General features: G+C 39.7%; 1 protein-coding gene across 1 annotated transcript; it reads left to right on the forward strand.

Annotated features, from left to right (window-relative positions):
• Nucleotides 1-8,832: 8,832 nt before the first annotated feature.
• Nucleotides 8,833-21,861, forward strand: OTUD6B (OTU deubiquitinase 6B). The gene is made up of 7 exons (XM_069854345.1): nt 8,833-8,988; nt 12,782-12,936; nt 14,176-14,271; nt 15,870-16,182; nt 18,281-18,342; nt 19,034-19,140; nt 19,668-21,861. Exons 1-7 carry the CDS (start codon nt 8,898-8,900, stop codon nt 19,750-19,752), a joined length of 909 nt encoding a protein of 302 aa, XP_069710446.1. The 5' UTR covers nt 8,833-8,897; the 3' UTR covers nt 19,753-21,861.
• Nucleotides 21,862-22,431: the final 570 nt, after the last annotated feature.

Here is a 22,431-nt window from a genome sequence, read left to right on the forward strand (position 1 = left end):
AAAAGAAGTGTGGCCAGCAGGTTGAGGGAAGTGATTCTGTCCCTCTATTCTTCTCTTGTGAGACCTTATCTGGATTGTTGTGTCTAGATCTGGAATCTTCAATGTAAGAAGGATATGGAGCTGTTGGAACGGGTCCAGAGGAGGGCTACAAGGATGATCAGAGGGCTGGAGCACCTTCCCTATGAGGACAGGCTGAGAGAGTTGTGGTTGTTCAGCCTGGAGAACAGAAGACTCAGAGGAGATCTTATAGCGACCTTTCAGTAACTTCAGGTACTTTAGGGGTCTACAAGAAAGCTGGAGAGGGACTATTCATAAAGGCTCGTGGTGATAGGATGAGGGGGAATGGGTATAAACTGGAGAAGGGCAGATTTAGACTAGATATCAGGAAGAATTTCTTCCTTAGAGTTGCAAGTATTTATTGATATGCTTAATTGTCTCTATTCTTCTCTTGCGAGACCTCATCTGGATTATTGTGTCTTGTTCTGGAATCCTCAACATAAGAAGGATATGAGAGAGTTGGGCTTGTTCAGCTTGGAGAGGAGAAGGCTCCAAGAAGACCTTATAGTGATCTGTACCTGAAAGGAGCCTACAGGAAAGTTGGGGAGGGATTGTTCACAGAGGTTTGTAGTGATAGGACTAGAAGCAATGGGTATAAACTAGAGAGGGGCAGATTTAGACTAGACATTAGAAGGAATTTCTTCACCATGAGAGTGATGAAGCACTGGAACAGGTTGCCAAGGGAAGTTGTGGGTGCCCCGTCCCTGGAGGTGTTCAAGGCCAGGTTGGATGGGGCTTTGGGCACCCTGATCTAGTGGGATGTCCCTGCCCATGGCAGGAGGGTTGGAACTTGGTGATCTTCAAGGTCCCTTCCAACCCAAACTATTCTATGATTCTATTTTCAATGTATACTGATAAGATCTAGATACAGGCAGAAAAAGTTGATTTCTGTTATTTTTCATAAAAAACATTTATTTTTCATAAAATAACAGAAATCAACATTTTCTGCCTGTATCTAGATCTTATCAGTATACATTGAAAATAGAAAAGTGGAAACATAGATTATCCTTCCAGTGATGGAAACGATGTGAGAGGCATGTCAATAGTATTATACTCTTCAACAGAAGAATAATTTACAGGTTTTTTTATACAAAACCCAACATCCTTCTAGGAAAGATCAAAACAGAGCCTGGAGCTACTTATCCTTCTCAATTGACCAGTCTTAAGATTGTAAGAAAAAGATGCAGGATGTATTACAAGGAGAAAGAACGCACAATGGTGCAATTAAAGTAACAACTAAATAGAAAAATAAAATACCTTTATTAATACTACAAACAAGCTTTGAGATCCATACAATTGAAAAGATGCCATGAAATGGGTGTATTTACTGCCATTGCAGCATCTTTATAAGTAGTTCTCCTAATGAAGAGCTTTGTAGTGTTACTCAGCAAAAAACTCATGAAACATGATTCCTGTGATCTTTTTACCTGAGGAAAAGAAAGGAAAAAAAAAAAAAAGAAGAGACATTCCTCCACTGTATCTCTGCAAAAGCTATTTTGATGTGCACCATCTCTGGGAGCCAATGACACAGTTTTCTTGTGATCATGCTGTCAGGTTACTCACTTAAGTTATAATATTTCATCTGTACCTGTAGAACTGGAAGACCTTGCATTTTGCTCCTATTTAATGTGCATATAACTGTAGGAATAGTTTCCACTTCCCTTATTACCTGCAGGCAGTTATTGCAATTCCAGCTCTGCTTTCTTTCCATAACCCCTCCCAAATGACCTGCTATATAATTTGAGGCCTCTAGTATGCTGTCTTTTACAGATCACAAGAAAAATGAAAAAACTTCTATAAGACATTTATATGACTTTAGCATCTAATAACCATCAGACTAGGCATCATCTCTGGGCATATTACTAGAATAAGTGACAAAGCAAGAAAGAATTTAATTCTCCAGTACATTTTTGAGAGCACGATATTGGAAGTTGAGGAGGTTGGAGTTCAAAGGTGCTGATTTAGGAATTCCAGGGACATGGAAAATTCAGTTCTGCCGCAGATTCAGCCCCTAAAAGCAGCTTTCTTCCTCCTCCTCCAAAAATAAAAAAAGCAACCCAGAAGGAATTATGCCATTTGTTTCTGTCAGCATTACTTTCTTATAAGTATGGAAAGGGATTTTTTTGTGAAATGTTTAACAAGATGAATGAAAATACAAATCAGCTTTTTTTCATTTATTTCTTTGATTTGGGGGAAACTGATGGATTTTCTCTTTTCTCTCACGACACAGAGAAAAGGTATAGAGAGCTAGCATGTGCTTATGTTCTACAAATACAGAGATAAAAATTCATGAAGCAGTTTCAGAGAAGGATTGAAATATGGCTGTTGTTAAGTACCGACAGTGGTCTGAAAGGTTTGAGGTAGTGCTTTTGTACTTAGAGCACCATAGTTGTAAACTGTACATCTTTATGAGTCCTCCGACCTCTTCTTTTCATTTACCAAGTCCTGGACCCTCTGTATGTCCACCTTTTCAAATAATGCAGCTGTGCTTGTTGTCTAATCATTTGTTGCCTCACTCCATCTCATTCCTCTCCACAATTCAGTGATAAAGCAAAAATCTTTTGCCAAACTCATCAACTGCTTAATCAACTCTTTGTAAATTTTGAACATAGTGGGATAGTTTTCTTTGCAGCAATGTCTCTGTGTGTCAGTCAGAGTATTTGTGCAGCCCACTTGCTTTGGGATTGCACTGCAAAGTTTTGTATTTTGTGTGTTTTGTTAGTCTGTTTTGTCAGTCTGTTTTGTCAGAGAATCATACAATGGTTTGGGTTGGAAGGGACATTAAAGCTCATGCAGTTCCAATCCTCCTGCCATGGGCAGGGACACTTCCCACTAGATCACGTTGTTCAAAGCTTCATCCAACCTGCCCTTGAACATCTCCAGGGATGGGGCATATACAACTTCTCTGGCCAACCTGGTTTTTGCCCCAGTACTCATATTTTTCCACTCCAGGTCCTTACCCTGTTTTACCTCTTGCTTTTGTCCTCCACATGCACAATTCCTTGAATCTCTCCGGTATCTCACTCAGCTTATCCCAGTTTTCTCTTGCAACCTTTGCTTCTTGCCAGAGTTATCTCCCAACTCCACCCATCTGTAACAGAGATCAGTGATTCTCTGTCTCCTTCTCTGATTAGTCCTAGTCCCATTGTTCATCTCCTATTTTTAAAATTCATAGAATCATATAATAGTTAGGACTGGAAGGGACCTTTGAAGCCCATCTAGTCCAACCCCACTGCAATGAGCAGGGACATCTTCAACTAGATCAGGTTGCTCAGAGCCCCACACAACCTGAGCTTGGATGTTTCCAGGGGCATCTACCACCTCTCTGGGCAACTTGTTCCAGTGTTTCATTACCCTCATCATAAAACATTTCTTCCTTATACCTAGTATAAATCTAGCCTCTTTTAGTTTAAAACCTTTACTTCTTGTCCTATCACTACAGGCCCTACTAAAAAGTCTCTCCCTGAAATTACCATTCTTTTGTCAAACACACCTTGTCCAAGTCCTTCCATTTTCTGTACTAGCTCCAGAACTTCCTTCCTCTTGTCACAGCCATGGTCCCTCTCTCCAACCATCACCTCTCTCAGACAATGTTCCTTTCATGGCTGTCAGTCAGAGATGTTCCTTCCCTTCCTGGTCTCCGAGTCTCCGGATGCCATTTTTTAATCTTCTGCTTGTCCTCAGGGCACTTAAGTTAGGCAGATTCCTTTCTTCCCTCCTGGGTTACCCAGCAGATGAGAGTGCTAGAGGTGGACTCTCGTACTCAGTCCTGTAGAGGGTAACAGCAGCGCAGCATTAAGATTACAGAATAAGTCTCACCTGGTACTTCTGCCCTGTCTAGACTGCTCCACCAGCCTGAAGGACCAGTCATGCCTGACTGGAGCAGCGCCATGACTGCTGATGCAATTTCATGTGCTGCCAAGCAACATGGAAAAAAATGAATCTGAGAATAAAAATTTTCTGATAGATGTACTACCTGCAATGACCATACCAGAGGTGCTTCTGGTATCATAGTTAATTAAGGATCTATTCTGGTGGGTGCTTCGTTCTTGTGCGCAAACATTAAATCAGCAGGGTAAAAGCTTACTCCTAGCTACAAGTTCTTTGCATAGCATTGCAGATGAAGGTCTCATTTACAGATCTTAATGTGTAGGGGCCTGTACACTAGATGGAATTTTCAACTATTCACAGACCACCAGCATTTAGGATTGTCACTCAACAGGTTTACTCTTGAACCCCCACTATGAACTCTTAATGCTGTTGAGTCTGAATGCATGTGTTGGTTCTCCGCTCAAGTACAGCAGCAGTTTGTTTGACACCAACAAATATTTTTGGTTAAGTTGTGACAATGGCAGTGAGAATTAACCAGTGGTATGTATGGTGGACAGCAATGGCCTAGACAAGGTATAATCCTATTTCATTGAAATATGAAATTAAATTGCACAAATCACAAATCACAGTACAAATTTTTAGTCATATATTTGTCTTGAAGCCTATGTACAAGTAAAACGCAATTTCAGATGGAATGCCTACTACTGAATGCTACTTGGAGACTCTCAGAGATTTCAGTAACTGTCCAGTTACACTTTTTAGCAGTTTAAGGAGTACCTAGGGTCCCTCTTTCCTTCTCTTTCATTAACATGAGATCTGGGAAGACTGCCTGGCAAAAAAATGTCTGGTTACATGTGACACTTGCTTTCAATTATTTTATAGCAATAGGAGCTATAGTTGGCAACTCTACAGTCTAGACAATAAACAAAGACTGTAGGGAAAATGACAGCAGCCTCAAGGGGTTTAGCAGAGTGTGGATTTTTGGCAAAGATTCTTGCCAAGAGAACTACACCAGCATAATGTGATGACATTGAATGCTAACCCTCTGAAACCTGAATGACAGTCCCTGCTGAATGCATTACATGACTTAAATATTGTAAATTCCAAGTGTCCAATTTTAAATTTTTTTTCTACTGTGAAGAGCTGGTGCTGGGCTTCTTTTTGCCTATTGTTTCTGAGCATTTAGGATGCATTCAAGTCACCTCTTGTCAAACACCGATCACGTCTCAATTTTACACCCAAGAAAACTGCTTAAAAATACAGGCTCATGTTTTTTCATTAAATATTTCCAAATGCTGAGATTTCAGAAAGCAAAATACTGCAAAGCTCACAATACATCTATAGGAGCTAGCAAAACAGGGCAAACACTAGTGCACACATTTCTCAAGAGCAGTCTTCATGGAAATGCAGTTTCTCTGCATCCCAGCATTTGTAAGGTAACTGTGAATAATAAGTGACCCTGAACTTGTTTGCATTAACAGAGACCTGAGACTCTTCTATATCTTCAGCACTACAAGTAGAAAAGGTAAATACACTGGGCTTTGTGAACTACAAAATGTCGAATCCAGAAATAAACCCCACTATTTTGTTTGACTGATCAATGTGACTCATCACAGATTTTATTAAGTGACTGGGTTTGCATTAGATCCTGATGCTTGTCCCATTTGTGTTGAAAGATTGTTAGAAAACAGTTTCACAGATGAGGGATTTTAAGTGCACTGTCCACGTCAGCCATTATCAAAGGTAACGCTCAGTCATTGCCTTCAGTGAATAACTCGACAATGATTCAATCACATGTCAAAAGTGATTTTTCTAATCAGTGATTTGAATGGGAAGTTCAAGTTTCTTGAAACCAGCTTAATGAAGTCGTAACTTTAATACTAGAAAGGGCCATTATGGTAATCCAGTTGGACTTCTTTGAATTCTGAGAGAAAGTCAGTAAATGTTGCGTGCCTATAATTTTCAGCTGAAGTAACACATATCCACAGGAAGGCTCCAGTCTTGATTTAAAGACTTGTATGACACTGAACTTATCACCTCCTTGATAGAGTGCTTCACAGTCAGTTACCTCAGATTTCAGTTCTCCTTTTTTTTTTTTTTTCCATTTCGGCTTCTAAGCATTATATTTCATTATGACCTTATCCAGGTCTCCTGGAGCAAGCAGCGCAGGAGAGAGTGTTGAGGTCCTTGGCACGGGGTCGGGGGGGAAAGCAGGTGGTACACTTGCAACCATGACAGACCCACACAGACATCACGACATCACGACTGCAGGTCTCCATGATGATGGTTTCCCCACATTTCTAATTTTTTCCTTTTATAAGATGTTTTCTAGAGAGCCTGCAGCCTTTGGTCTCTACCACACAAGCCATACGCATACCTTGTGATACTGGTGAGTGTTATTTTCTCAGCTCGTAGCAAATGCCTCCTCCTGTTGCCTGGCTGTTTTTCTCTTGCTCAGCAGCTGCTTGCCTTTGGTATGCTCAAAGCGGTTGTTTTGACAACTTGTCATGTGCTTTTTCCAAGCAATAACTGGCCATCAGTTAGTTGTTTATAAGGTTGAGTCCTCTGTTTTCAACGATATTTTCAAGGCCTCTGCTGTGATCCCACATTAAACATCCAGTTCATAATAGCTGTTTGGCACAAAGCTGCAGTTCACAGGGCAGGTTCTCACCACTCGTTGGTAACAAGCCGTGCCGGCCAGGACTGGGGCCTCGTGAAGGATGCATTGAGCCTGTGGCATGCTGCTACCAAGGATAGTCCTCTTCTTAACAGATTTCATTTAGTCTAGGTTGCATAACAGCAAAGAAAACTCATCTTTAGCTGGCCATGCAGCATGACCTCGCCAGCATTTATCATACTGCTATTCTCCCCTGTACTTAGTGTGCTCTAAAATCTCTTTCCCACCTAATTTTGACTTCAACTGTGTTGAGATGTGCTGTTCAAATGAGGCTAACATATTCTAAGGTCACGTTGATCAGCCTGTCTTCACCATCACTTAGCACTTAGCATTTGGTCACCTGAGGTATTTGTTTATTTGTTTTTTGGTATTATTCTGTTTTTGCTTTGGATTGGTGCTAAAGATAGCAGAAGTCTGGAATAAAATCAGTAGGCACTACAGGGACCTCACTGGGGATAGTTGCAGTAGAGGGAAGCAGCCTGTGCTACCTTTCCTTTTGCAAGATTTAAGCCTGTAGTCTCCCGAACACTGGAGAGCTCAGCCTGCTTGAAGGATGGGATTGGGTCATATGTCTCAACATCTAATTACAGTGTTTTGCTATGTAAAAAGACAACTTTTTTCCTTTGCTGTAATTTTATAAAGTTCTAAAAGAAACTACAATGCAGAAAGTATAAACCAGTGTTTATTATTTTAAAATATGCTGCATTTTAAGAACATGTATTAAATAGAATCATAGAATCATATTCATATATATATACACATATATCTGTGTGTGTGTATGTGGACAAATATATGTCATTGACAAACTGCTACGGAGCACATACATACATTAGTCAAAACAAATTTAACCCAGATTTGTCCTTATTCTGGATCTGTTGGTAGAATACAGGAATATCTATAAACCCACTCTAGTGATTTCAAGTGCTAACCTATTTTCCTGTCTAAAAGCCAACCATCCCCCTCTCCTTCTTTTTATATGAGACTTTTTTTTTCCCCACTAGCTGGTCTATGATCTGTTTTATTCTAACAGGTTGGAAAACACAGGCAGAAATAAAGGAAAAATATGTTTCCAGGTATTGATATAAAAGTTTAAAAATTATTTACATTTTTACTTCATAAGACACAGTTTCATTGTGGAGAATCACGCACGTCACAGCTTAGGCAACCAGGAGACTTTCTGGGTATTTTTTGGTAGCTTTAGGCAACTTCAGGTATAAAACTTGCACATGCAGGGCACTGAGTGTTTTGCACAGAAGTTAAAACCCTAACCAATTCCTTTCTGATCTTTAGCCTTCCTCTTCAATAGGATTCACCTGTGGTTGTGATACCAAAAAAGCCGTCAAATAAACTCACTAAGACCTATTTTGGAGTTTTGGAAAGCAAGCATCCTTTATCGGGCCTGGGCAACATGAGGGAGTGATCTCCATCAATCGTGTGCAACAACACAAAAGCTGGTTACAGAATCCATTTCCTACTTATATGCATATGTATAAATTTTCCCAGAAATCTTATGCATAGTCTATTACTTTCCAAGGACTAATTTTAATGTTATGAACTTCACAACAGTCAAAACTCTTGCTAATTTGGAACTTTGGAGTCAGATCTCTGCCTGACCTTGCATTTGAGATAGGGAAAGGCTGCAAACAGAGGTGATTAAAGAAGAAGAGACATCTGTTCAAAACAGATCATACTGAACACAAGATGTTATCGTCTCCAAAGAATGAACAGTGTCTGGAAAAAAAAGTTTGAAAGGAAACATGCTGTCAGAGAGACATTCTGTCTAACTTTAAAAAAAAAAAAAAAATACCTTAGATGAAACTTAACTCTATTTTAGCTTAAATTAAAAATATTCCACTTTTTGTAATGGTAGAACTGTAGAATCATAGAATGGTTGGGTTGGAAGGGACTTTAAAGATCACCTAGTTCCAACCCCCCTGCCACGGGCAGGGACACCTCCCACAGATCAGGCTGCCCAGGGCCCCATCCAACCTGGCCTCGAACACCTCCAGGGAGGGGGCAGCCACAGCTTCCCTGGGAAACCTGTGCCTGTGCCTCACCACCCTCACAGCGAAGAAATTCCTCATCTCTAGTCGAAATGTGCCCCTCTCCAGTTTATAGCCATTCCGCCTCGTTCTATCACTACAGGCCTTTGTAAACAGCCCCTCCCCAGCTCTTTACGCTCCCAAACAATTCTGGGAAGTCGCAACGCGCTCCGCGGGCTCCCCTGGGGGGCGGGGCTCCCCCTGGGGGGCGGGGCCAGGCGGGGCGGAAGCGCGGCGAGGCCCCGCCTCGCGCCGGGGGTCGCGCGCGGGGCGCGGGGAGAGCGGCGCTCATGGAGGGCTCCGGGGACGAGGAGGCGGAGGCCGAGGGGCCGCTGCAGCGGCTGGTGAAGCGGCAGCGCAAGGAGAAGCGGGAGCTGCAGGGTGAGGAGAGGCGGCGAGGGGACAGCCCGCCCGCCTTGCCGCGGGACGGAGGTGGCGGGGAGGACCCGGAGGCGAAGCGGGAAGGCCCGGGCGGCCGCGGGAGGAGCCCGGAGAGGCGGGGAGGAAGAGTGGCGAGCGCGTTCGGCTTCGGCAAAGCAGCCCCCGCGCCGCGAGCGAAGAAGGTGTCAGCGGCGGTGTCGGAGCAGCTTTGCCGCAAGGTGCGGGTCTGGGCGTCTAGGGGGCCGCCGGGCTCGCCCTGATGTCATCGTGGGAGCCTGGCGGTGCCCGGGAGCCGTGACACGCTGCTAGGTTGCCTGTGAGTTAAAAGAGGGGTGCTTTTCTGAAGCGTTTTAGGTTGAAAAGCCTGCATAAGGATCCTTGCTGTACAGGTAGTTACTTAAAGGGTGTTTACGGGAAAGCTGGAGAGGGTACCTTTATCAGGGAGTGCAATGGTAGGATGAGGGGTTATGGTTTTTAGCTGAAAGAGGGGAGATTTAGATTAGGTACTAGGAAGAATTTTTTTACTGTGAAGGTGGTGAGGCACTGGAACAGGTTGCCCAGGAAACTCATGGATGCCCCATCCCTGTAAGTGTCCAAGGCCAGCTTGGATGAGGCTTTGAGCAACCTGATGCAGTTTGCCTGTGGGAGGGCATTGGATCTGGAAACTTTGAAGTCCCTTCCAACCCCAACCACTCCTTGATTCCGTAATATGATTTGTTCATTCAAAGGGCAGTTCATCTGAAATGAACTTTCACGTTCTGTCTGTTCACAGTAAAGCACTAACAGTAGAACGCCTGTGTGATCTTACAGTGATACATATGAACTGTTCATGAGCCACAATGTACCTACTCAGTTACAGTCAATATAATTAAGTAGTTCGTGTAGCTGGATTTTGTAAGGTTGAGTTTTGTAGTTGATCGTAACCTTTTCTGTTAAGCCCTTGTCATTACTGGTATATTGATAAGGCCTTTTCCTTTTTTTGGCTTTTATAGTATGTAATGAAGTAGGCCATTCTGCAGCCTTTTATCAGAGGATTAAATAAGAGGAGAGATGCTATTGGACTGTTTTTTGTCATTAAATCTATAGGAACTTACTGTTTTGAGATGCCTTTTTCTCCTTTGATTTTGGTTGAAATGAAAAAGAAGAGTAGGAATCAAACATTGTGGTTTGGTACCTGGACCCCATGGCACAATGGATGGCAGAGGCTGAGGAACAGAGTGTTTTTTCCCCTGAAGAAGGTGTTAAGGTGGTATCTTACTGCACTGCTCCACTGCCTGAAAGTGGGGTGGGTATATGGAAGACAAGAGCCTCGGTCTTGCCTGTTAGGAAAGGCAGGTGATCTGTAGGCATACACTTTCGTAGTTGTAAAATGCTTTCCAGTTATGTGCAATGATTAGCTGTTTGACAGGTAGCAAACCAGTTTGTTCATAAGAATTAACATAGGGTGCATCTCAGCCTCTGGAAATCCAGCACTCATCCAGATAATGATTCTTCTCTCCATACTCCATTCCCCCTTGTACTCTGCTGGTGTATTTGTGTGTGCCTCTTAAGTCCTAGATTTCCTTCTCTCCCGTTATGTTAATTTTTACGAACAAAACTGTTTTTGTCACACTCAGAATCACTTACACTGACACATGTGTGAGGCTGAATGGTTAACACATATCTCTCCATGTGAGCATTCTTCCTGCCTCCTCATGAAAAGTTTCATTATCATCATCATCACCTTCAGTTCAATTCTGACAGTCAAGCGTGTAGGACAGGAAAATATATGAGTGATGAATAGCAAGCAGGGTGTTCCGTAATTGCTGCTGTAGCTCTAAAACAGTGAATACTCAAGTGATGAGAGCTACCAGGGAGTGCTCAGGTAACAGCACAGGCTGTGGAAGCTGTGTTTGCAAGATAGAAGAAAAGAAGACTACGAGGGATCTTCTTGTAGTTTCCACTGCGTAATGGATGAAGCCTGACTCTTCAAAGTGAAGTGTAGAGAATGTACTAGAGGCAATGGCTGCAATTGTTAACAAGAAAAACCCTTATGAGAGGAAACAGGGAAAATATTTTCTTTAAGAGAATGGTTAAACATTGGAAAAAAACTGCCCAGAAAGGTTGCAGAATGTCTGTCCTTGGAGACTTTGCATAGTCATTTGAATAAATTCCAGATCAATCTGAATTAACATAACCTGATGTAGCTTTGAATTCAACCCTGCTTTGAGCAGGAGGTTGAACTAGATGGCCTCCAGACACCCTTTTGAACCAAACTGTTCTGTCATTTGAGGAAGTCTGCGATTTGAGCAACAGATGTCTTCTACTTGGACTTGTACAAAGCATTCAATGCTGTGCCACAGGACATCCTTGTCTCTAAATTGGAGAGACAGAGGTTTGATGGATGGACCACTCAGTGGATAAGGACTTCAGGAGTCAGTGTTGGGAGTGGCACCATTTAACATCTTTGTTACGGGCATGGACAGTGGAATTGAGGGCAACCTCAGCAAGTTCGCTAGGACTTTGACAGGCTTGAGAGGTGGCCCTATGTGAACCTCGTGAAGCTCAAAAATGCTAAGTGTAAGGTCCATCCCCTGGGTAGAGGCAGTTCCTGGTATTGGTACAGGCTGTGTCTGAAGAGATTGAGAGCAGCCCTACAGAGAAAGGCTGGGGCATATTGGTGGATGAATAGCCAGATGTGAGCCAACAATGTGCACTCACAGTCCAGAAAGCCAACTGTTTCCTGGGCTGTATCAAAAGCGTGGCTATCAGGTCAAGGGAGGTGATTCTGCCACACTATTTTGCTACCCCACCTGGAGTACCTCATCTAGCTCTGGAGTCCTCAGCACAGGAAAGACAGACTTGTTGGAGCAGGTCTAGACGTGGGACAGAAATAATCCAAGGGTTGGAACATCTTCCCTGTGAAGAAAGGCTGAGAGAGTTGGGGTTCAGCCTAGACAAGAGAAGGCTCTAGGGAGACCTAGTAGCAGCCTCCCAGGACTTAACAGGGATATACAGGAAAGCTTGAGAGGGACTTTTTCCAAGGGCCTGTAGCCCTTGGACAAGGGGTAAGCTTTAAGCTGAAAGAGGGTAGACTTAAGGAAAAAATTCTCTACTATGGAGGTGGTGAGGCACTGGAACAGGTTCCCCAGAGAAGTTGTGAAAAGTTGTGAAAAGTTGTGAAAGCATCATCCCTGGAAGTGTTCAAGGCCAGGATGGACAGGCCTATGAGAAGCCTGATATAGTAAAAGGTATCCCTGTCCATGGCAGGGGGTTGGAACTGGGTGATCCTTCCAACCTGAACCATTCTCTGAAATGGAGCCTTGTTTTACAACCTAAAAAAATACTTACGGAATTTAAGCAAGTTGAAGGGTTTTTCTTCTTGAATACCCTTTTTGGTTTTAGAAATGTTATTTTAAGGACAGATGAACTCTGTTTTTACTTCCAGTCTGTTGCTCGCATGACTAAAATTTCACACATCTTTCCTGTGACAGAATTTGAGATCTCAATGCCCGAATAGCCTTTTTGAAGGCAACAGGCTGAGATAGGATGTGTTGATGAAGTTTGTAAGTGTAGTAGTAACCCAGCACATTTTTTTCCGTCTTCAGATAGAACACTTGTATCTCTTAAGAAAAATACAGCTGCTTTAAGATGTGATGATCCTAATGGGCAGTTTCATAGCTAAACTGTTAAAACATACTGATATGTTAACATTTATAAACTTTTTGGGTGTGACTTGCAGTTGTTATTTCTGCAATGACTGTGGAGTATCTATGTTTAGAGATAATGTTTTATTATGCTACTTCTCTAACAGCAAAAATTCAAGGCATGAAAAATGCTGTTCCCAAGAATGATAAAAAGAGACGAAAACAGCTGGCTGATGAAGTTGCCAAACTAGAGGCAGAACTTGAACAGAAGCACAAGGAGGAGTTAAAGCAGCTGAAGGAAGATTCACCTGAGGAGAATAAGGTAGGTACCTTAACTTTAAATGAATTTGTGTGGATACAATTTGTGTTAGGGGTTCTTTTAACTTTTAAAAATTATAATTAAGTAAGACTTTAAATTATTGCTCTTTTTCCTCTCTTTTCATCTTTGGAAAGAAAGAGCTGTTTCGGTGGGTGGGCATTGCTAGAAGGAGCATTTTTCAGTCGTACTTTTTTGTTGTAGCTCAGTAGCCTATTCATATGCTTTCTCCTACTTAAATGGGTGTAGAGCTTATGGGCTAAATTGGTATAATACAATTGTCTGTGAATGATGTTAATGCTCCATGCTCATATGTCTCCTTAAGTATTTCATGAACAGTTTGTATCTATTGGCTGTTTAAATCTCATAAATAAACAAGCAAAAAGCTGTCTGCCTGACTCTTTCTAACAAAGTGTCAAGCAGAATGTACTTGTGCTTTGAAATGAGAGTGAAAACAGTTCTGAATAACTTCTAGGGAAAATAGAGTTGGTTGAGAAGCATCTGCTGAGAATCCTTGAAAAAAAATGTTTTCAATTGTGAGAGTTTGACTTCGTAACAATTAGATGCATAAGCATTAAACATAATACTTCTGTTTACTTGTATCTTAGTTTCAAGAGTTTGTTTTATTTTGCTAAATGAGCTGTCAGAACTTTACAGTGGAGGACCTGTCAAGCTAAAGTTCTTGTCCTGGGTAAAGCTTTGCCTGGGAGGATTTTGGTTTGAGATACATTGTTTCTTTGACTTGTAGTTCCTATCACAAGGCTAGCTTTGTTACTTTTCCTGAGAAGTGTCAACTCCCTGTCTTTTCCAAATGCTGGTTAGGCTTTGATGTGGAACAAAGCACCTTCTCCCGCTTTAATTGTCACAGAACCTCATAATGCCTCTTCGGGTACTGCACTTTTGGGTGTGGTGAGGAAGGCTTTTCCTTTCAGCCAGTGAGCTGTGTTAACACTTGCTTGTAGAAGCTTGTGAGAAAACACAGAGATTAAATTTGAGATGCACAGCTCATAACTGTCTCTTTGGTGAGACTACAAATATAGTTATAAAATGCATGACAGTGGTTTGGGATGTGAAACGCTTTACCTTTGGCTTTGACAGGATCTGCAGTATACACAGATTGTTGTGTTTAAACTTAATAATTATATCCTGGAATTACTTAGGAACAGAACTTAGAACTATTTCAGGAGATGCGCATCTCGGTTATCATTTATACTAATAAGAAAATTTAACTTTTTTTCTTTTTAGACAGATTCTATAGCTGATGGGCTTGCAAATTTAGAGCTTGAAGGAGCAGAGCAACGAATTCAGCATCCTCGAATATCAAAAGCGCAGAAGAGGCGGGTATGACTTAAGATTTTATAATTTTGCAAATATTTCATTGAAGTTATATTCACTTAACTGTAATAACCAAAGTTAAATAATTTTCCCAAGTGAATTACCTGGCTAACTTGGTATTGATGCCGTACATACTGGGTGCCTTGAAAATCAGTAAAGCTACTAACTAGAGATATGTAAGCATTTTATAAGTAGTTGCACTTTTACCCTCAGCCATGAGCTAGGAATCAGAATAAGTCAGGAGATGGGAGCCAGAAGAAACAGATTATGTAGAACAGATTATTCTAAAGGAATTTCACTAAGAACATCAATAAAGAAATAAAGTAATTTAATTAAAATAATGGAAAAATATTATGTGGAAAGTATGCAAGTAGTAGAACTTTACACAGTTAACAAAAGAACATAAATATTGAAATTATTGTGAATTTTTGAGTTGTTAAGAAACACTATTTGATGTTCAGGCCATTAGGGTTAAATTTTGTTAAGCTTCACACAACAAATTGCGATGGATTAGCATTCTTACTGTACCTGCATGAATGGATGTTGGTTCAGGGACAGAGAAGCACTGCTTTATTGCAGAGTCCATCCCCTGTTACATGATCAGTACTGCAGAGCTGCTTTGTAACAGGCGTGATAAAAGAATGTTCTTAATTCATTGCACCATAGCTAGGAAAACTAGAAACTCTGTAGTCTAGTTTTCCTAGATTGTGGTCACTTAAACTGGTCTGGCCTTGATTTTTGGTGAATTGTAAGTGTGAAAGTGAAAAGATCGTTCTCTGTACCACTTCCTTTTTTATTGCTTGTTTACTTTGACTTATTCCCGTGTTAACTTAAGTGTAAATTTACAAAGCATTCTCTAAAAGTAATTTTTAAATGTTGTATTATTACAGCCTTTTTTGTATTCTCTATGTGCATTCTTATCCATCCTTTACGTTAAGAGCAGTCTTTTATGATGCATAGTACCTAGCCTGAGGAGTTTGTTTCATGACGTGAGCTCCGTTATGCAATCTTATGTGTAAGTGTTACATCTCACGCTTATTATGAAAGAGCAATATTTTCTGATGTTTAATTAGAATTCCTATACTTGAGTTGTTTTTCAATGTGGTGAAATACATACTCTTCAAGAAATTACTTCTATTAATAGGCCTTGTACAGGTGTTGTAAAATGTTATTTTGCAAGTTGCTATAATTAAAATTTCTTTTGTCACATAATCTTGGGTGTGCTGTCAGAGGCAGTTAGGATGTATTGGTCACTTGCCATTCGTAATGTTTGAGTTTAGGAGGTGTCCAAGACTTGGTGGTACTGATTTGGGAGAACATTTCACAGGTACCAATGCACTGAGAATACATTAAGAAGAGTTAGAAGCAAGCACTAGCTTGCCAGCGAAGCAGTAATGGTGCCAAGCCTTACAATGTTCAAGAAGCGTTTGGGCAATGCCCTCAGACAGATGGTGTGAATGTTGGGGTTGTTCTGTGCAGGGATAGGAGTTAGTCTCAGTGATCCTTGTGGGTACCTTCCAGCTCAAGACATTCTACGATTCTAAGAGGTGTACAGACATGTTCTAAATTTTAACATTTTATTTTTATTTTGTTTCTAATCTAAGGAAAAAAAAGCTGCCTTGGAGAAAGAAAGAGAGGAGAGGATAGCTGAAGCCGAGATAGAAAGTTTAACGGGTGCTAGACATCTTGAAAGTCAGAAACTTGCCTCCCTATTGGCGGCAAGGCACTTAGAGATTAAACAGATCCCTTCAGATGGCCATTGCATGTACAGAGCTATTGAAGATCAGCTCAAGGATCGCCAAAATTCCTGGACTGTTACAACTCTGAGGAACCAAACAGCAAAGTACATGCAAAGTCACTTCGATGACTTCCTGCCATTTCTTACAAACCCTAATACTGGAGACATGTATAGCAGAGGTAAGACTTGTGGCATAAGAGAATTTAATAACTGTTATAACTATTTCTGGTAGTTCTCAAACTCTGTTACAGCTGAATTGAGACTAAACCTATTACATGAACTTTGTTACTTTGTTGATTTCGTGTTCTATGGAACACAGAACCACGATCCACTGTGAAACCTGGTGCACCTGAATCTTCGTAGTTTTAATCTTGCAAACTTTATTCCTTATTTTAAAAAAAACCCAAAAACCAAAAAACCACAGAACTTTCTGGTTACTAGATTGTGGTCATATTTTGGGGTGTGATTTAAGTTGTATTATAAACAGCTTGTCTGCCAGGTTAGGGATGCTTTTTTGGATTTTTCAGTTTACATAGGAGAAAGCTGTTAAACATGAGTGTGAAATTCAAGCAAATCAATTTTATAATAGTTTGTGTAGATGCTTTTTCTCATTCTACCCTTTATTTTCACTGTTTACTCTAGGTCTTTCTTATAAGCAGAATAAACTAAAAAGTGTAGAGGCGCTTAGTGTAAAGCGATGGTGTAGGCTGAGTAAATACAGTTGAATGGAGTATATGTATTTACGTGTCTTTAACACCATTCAAATGACTTTATACATTTTTTTTAACTTATAGCTGCAATCATTTAAGTTATTGCTATGGATTTCATTTGGTGACTGGGGACTGTTGTGAAGTAGGAGGCATCTTTCACATGTTGACAGAGATAATTGTCACAGGATAAATGTGCCCCAAGAGACGACTGAATGAAGTTCTGCAGAGCAGTAGGGAGTTGTGGTTGTCTTATGTTTCTTAAGTCTTCTATAAGTGGAATGTACGGAAACCAATTCTGAACAGTTTTCAGGAAGTCTATTTTTCCTTTATCAGAATCTGTTTATAGAGATCAGAAGCCTACAGGGTTGTAATTTATAAATTTGAAAGCTTGGTTACTACAAAACATGATTTGCAAAAGAGTTATTTAGCTATTAACAAAGGAACAATTTGGAATACTTTAGAGGTTAAAACCAAGGCAGCTAATTTGGAAATTAAAAAAAAAACAAACCAAAAAACCAAACATCAGACAATCAGAAACAACCAAGCCCCCAAAAAACCCAACAGCTGAACTACGTACAGTTACAAGATTTTAAAAACATGCCTGATGTCTAGATAATGTAGGAATTGAACATACTTCTTGCTATCATATTTTTTCTAGAGTTGTAAAACAACACCCTCTGAAACTTGGCAGGAAGAATACTGTATGCAATTTCATGCTTGTTGTTAACAGTTCCTTGAATAAAAAGTATGAAATAGAAACCTGTAGTTCTTTTTATTCTCATACTTGTTTTTATTCCTGTCCTTAGTCTTTATTTTTCTTTCTAAAACATTTATGGGGCTTTTTTGGCTTCTGGTGGTTGTATTAGGCTTGTCTATAGATACCACTGTGCAAAGACAGGACTACTAAATCATGGTTCAATCAAATATGCATTATTCAAATACACTATTATACCATAACCTATTACACCTGGCTACAAAAAAAACTTACCAGCTTACCAACTCATGAATTGGTGTCAATCACCAAGCAGGAGAAGGGGATGGAGCATGGTGCTCGGACGATCAGGGTTGGTAGGTACTGCACCTTCTAGGGTATCCACCAGTTCAAAGGTGTGCATGTATTGCTTCTTGACCCTCACATGTCCAGCCAGCTTCTTTATACTCCTCAGGGATGCAGAAGAGGGTTATCAGCATCACCTGCCCCTCATGTGGCCAGTGCGTGAGCAGACTGAGTGCCAACTTGTTATTTGTCCCATGCTAACAGCGATTTTGACACCAGGTCTTGTTCTCATCACACCTTTCCTGGTTACTCAGCCTCTTGGGCTCTGCCTCAAGGTCTTGTAAATACCATGCAGTCCCAACCACATCATTTTATCTGTGTCACGTCCCACAACGGACCATGATTTATTGTCTCTGATAGTGTGGTTTTCTTTTCCTTTCCTTCTCTTCAGTGAACATAGTTTTTCCCTGTATAATTCAGGTTCTAGTTCTTCATTGTACAACCAGTATTTTTAAGTTGCTTGTTCTTAAATAAGTGCTGTACTAAAAGTTGTCTTTTCTTTCCCTGCAGAGGAATTTGAAAAATACTGTGATGATATAGCAAATACAGCTGCATGGGGTGGTCAGCTGGAAGTAAGTGTCGTATGGATAATTTTTATTTGTGAAATTCTGAAGTGGTGGGTGAATATACCTTCAAAAAAGGGCTTCTTAAGAAAGCATACCTGAAGGCATAAGGGAACATAGTTGTAACTAGTTTATCAAGAACTTTTATTTATGGTTACAAATTGTTTTCCTAAAGTAGTAGTTTTCTGATGACGTACCACTGTTCTGATGTATTTGATAACATGCAAGTTAACAAATTCGGTAGTTCTAAATGTCTTTAGAAGGACTGACAATGTGAGTGGGGGAAGACTTTCTAAGGAGAAAAGGTTTTATTATGCAGACTTAAAATGGTAACAAAGTTGACTAAAGCAAAACAATATTAGATTTTTTTTAATGTAAACCAGAACTTGAGCTTGAGAAAGCATTTATTTCAGCTTGTCTTATTTATTGTTTTATGAAAGAGTAGTTACCAAATTACTGATGCTAGCCTAGTGTTACCTGTGTTGGATCATCAAAACAATGATTAATTTAAAACAACTTGTTTTCAATAAAAGTATGACAAGTTTAAAGTAATTTTCCTTATTTCAATACGGCTTATTTTCTAATGGTATTTGAAATGCTATGGCTGAACTCATGTCTGCTGAAACTAAATGCTATGTCTTACTCTCTCCTCCCTACACTGGATTTAATCTTGTTATTGAATTGTTTTTATGCCTTAAAGCTAAGGGCTTTGTCACACATTTTGCAAACACCTATTGAAGTAGTGCAAATGGATTCCCCTCCCATTATTGTTGGTGAAGAATATTCAGGCAGACCAATAATACTTGTGTAAGTATGTAATTTTGTCCCCTCTTAAAATTATTGTACTTATTTCTATAGCAGAAGGCTCAGCTTTGATTCTCGCCCTTTCTTTTGTTTTCTGTTATTTATCTGACATTGAAATGCTGCCCGAAAAATGATCTTGCAGGTCAGAAATAATGGTTTTGATTGACACACTAAGTTTAAAGATACTGTAATTTGAGTTCTTAAAATGTTGACAATCTGAAGTGTGATTCAGTCACTGCTTTATAAAATGCTACAAGCTCATTTTGCCTGTTAGATAATTACAAAGTAATAGGGAAATTGATCTTCAGTGCAGCAAGAAACTCTTTTTTTCCTCTTCAGAGTTTGTCAGTCTGTACCTAGAAGTCACTTGAATTAAAAACCCTTTATTAATACTGTCCTATTTAATGACTTTATATATTTTCTGTGCTAAAACTTGCATTTTTTAAAGCTGTCTTCCAGTGCTGTTAATGTTTGGCATGACATTGTTTTAGCTAAACTGAACACTAATTCTGTGACTTCTTTGCTTTTAGGTACATGAGACATGCCTATGGATTAGGAGAACATTACAATTCTGTAAAACTTCTAACAGACGCTGCTACAGAAAATGGCAGCTAGCATACAAAAGTCATAAATCCCCATGGATAACAGTTGCATCTTGATGTGTTGGGCTCCAGACAGACTGGAAAGTAAAAAAACTAAATGGAGTGGTTTAAAAATGAAAAAAAGACATGCAAGGTTTGACTATAAATCAGAAATAGCTTGTAATTTAAAACAGAACCAAACCAAACCCGCACAACACTACTTTGAACTTGTTGGTATTATTCATGTTTAGAAGATCTTCTCTAAAATGCTGGCTGCGTAGATTGGAGTTTTTTTTTAGTAGAGCTTCATCCCGTGCTGCAGTGAGAATAGTCGTAAATGTTTTGGTGAATCAGCATTTTTGCTGAAGAATTAAGATTACCTAAAGGTTCCTGTTACATTTTTTTCTGGCAGATTGTGATGACCATGGGAGAGTTAAGGCATTTAAAATAATTGGTTTTATTTTGATGGTTGGAATACCCTCTACAGTGTTTCTTTGGTTCTATCGGGATCTAGGTTTAGCGCTGCAGTAGGGATCCCCTTCTTTATTGGGGCAGAGAAGAGCAGGAGGCAAACCCAGTACTAGAGTATCTTGCTTGGCTGAAGGAACTGCACAATCATTTTAATTTCATAGAAACACAGAATGTCAGGTTGGAAGGAACCTCAAGGATGTTTACCAAGGTTTGAGGACTTTAGTTTGGGTTTTTTTGCAGTTGACAGGATCTGAATGCTCAATGCTGTTCCTAGTACTGAATCCATAGGAAGGAGCAGTTTTGTTTATGAATATACACTGTAAAATTGATGCAGTTGAATTGTCCTGTGCATCCTTCATGTTCCTTCATCTCTGCATTTTGATAACACAGAAGTTTTACAAATAGCTCCTCAATGTCCTCACTCCAGGTATTGAAACTCATCTGAGCTCCTCCTTTATGGTTCTGCTGATCTAAGCGCTATGTGTTCTGAAGTGTGATGCTTTATAATGCTTAAAATAGCTGATTGCATATGGATACAAAAACAACCGCCTTAGGTTTTTTTCAGTAACTTTAAAGATGATCTGCAGAAGAATCAAGTTTTCCATTGCTCTTTACGATGCATAGAGACTTGAAAGGCAGGGTTGTTTTAATATGACTTGACTTTTACATTACAAATGTAGATTTTTGTCTAAGTCACTGTACATGTGGCTCCAAAATTAGCAGCATACTGAAACCAAAGTTGTAATGCAATTGTATTTTAACAATTGAAGTGATACTTTTTTTAAAAAAAGAGCCTTAGTCAATACCATGATAATTGTTGGTATGTTAGGGCTGATGAGTTGGATTAGAGGAAAGCGATTCAAGTCAAGGTTTAAACACCTTTGCCTTGATTTTAGGATTGTGATTTAACAGTGTGCATCTTGTACTCCTTCAGTAAAGCTGACCAGCAAATTGACCTTCTTGGGACTTAGAAAGAAAAGTCTGCTCTTACTTAAGAAGGAGGAGACTTTATGGTTAACTTCATTGATCAGATTGTCTGATTGAAAGCACTTTTAGAGAGAGGGAGGGGAAAAAAATGAAACAGTTATAGTGGGTGGTTTTGGACAAGCAGAACTTGAATTACTTCTCTAAACTGGTGCCTGCCAGGAAAACAACGTATTTACCAGATCAGGAGTTTTTACATCATATTTATCTGATATGATATTGCAAATATAGCTGTATTTATAGCAGCTGGTTTACTGTAGAATGTGATTTACTGCCTTGATTGTACAAAACAATGTTTTTAATTGGAAAAAAAAAAAAGACTTGGATACAACAGTGTGGAAAAAAATGTCTTTATTCCTAATGCCACTATGAATTTCACTATAATAATGATCAGAAATACTCTTCTCCGTGTTGCTTAGAGTTGATGTGGTATGAAACGCACATGCTGCATTTTATAGATAACCTGAGAAAAAAGTCATTTGGTTTATTGGGTTTTCATTCTTGTTTGATTAACAGACAGAGAAGAGATGCCAGAGTTGTGGAATGCCCATACCAACAGTTGGTCCTGTTGGAGATGTTTACAATTTGTATAAAGCGAAGTAATGTTTTAATATAGTGAGTGAAAGATCCTTGCTCCTGCTGTACGGGACTTGCCAAAAAGTAATAAATCAGTTTAATTTGTGGCAAATTTGTTGAGTCACTTTTTTTTTTTGGTACTTGAATTGTTTACTTCTTAACTCCTAGTATTAATAAGTTTACTAACTTATTTTATATGCTTTCAGGGTCTTACTCTAACAGGAGTTCTTCAACAACTTACTCCTATTCAAGCAGACGAAGCTTTACAGTTTATGAAATGAAGTTGTTTCTAAACAAAATTTATCCTCAGTGTTTTAGCAGTTCAACTTGAACACTTCTGAAAAACTTTATTTGAAAATACTAATTAAATTCCCCGTATGTAAAAATGATCAAGTGGAACTGAGAGATTTTTTTTAGAATTTACCTTTTAAATTCTTTGTTGAATTACATTTTTCTACAGACTAGCACCGCTACTTTTGAGTTGATATGTATGTAAGTAGCATTTTTTTTCTTTTTCTAGCAATTCATTGACATCTATTTCTTCAGCCGCTGTTTCTTTTGAGGGCTGGTAGGTTTGGGTTTTTTTTCCAAGATTGAGATTAGGGATGCTCACGTGGATGGAAGGGAAACTACCTAGTGGTCTGCAATAATGTGTGGACAATATTCTTATAAGGGAAAGCTT

The sequence above is a fragment of the Phaenicophaeus curvirostris genome, chromosome 3 (assembly GCF_032191515.1).
Source record: "Phaenicophaeus curvirostris isolate KB17595 chromosome 3, BPBGC_Pcur_1.0, whole genome shotgun sequence".
NCBI classification, from domain to species: Eukaryota; Metazoa; Chordata; class Aves; order Cuculiformes; family Cuculidae; genus Phaenicophaeus; species Phaenicophaeus curvirostris.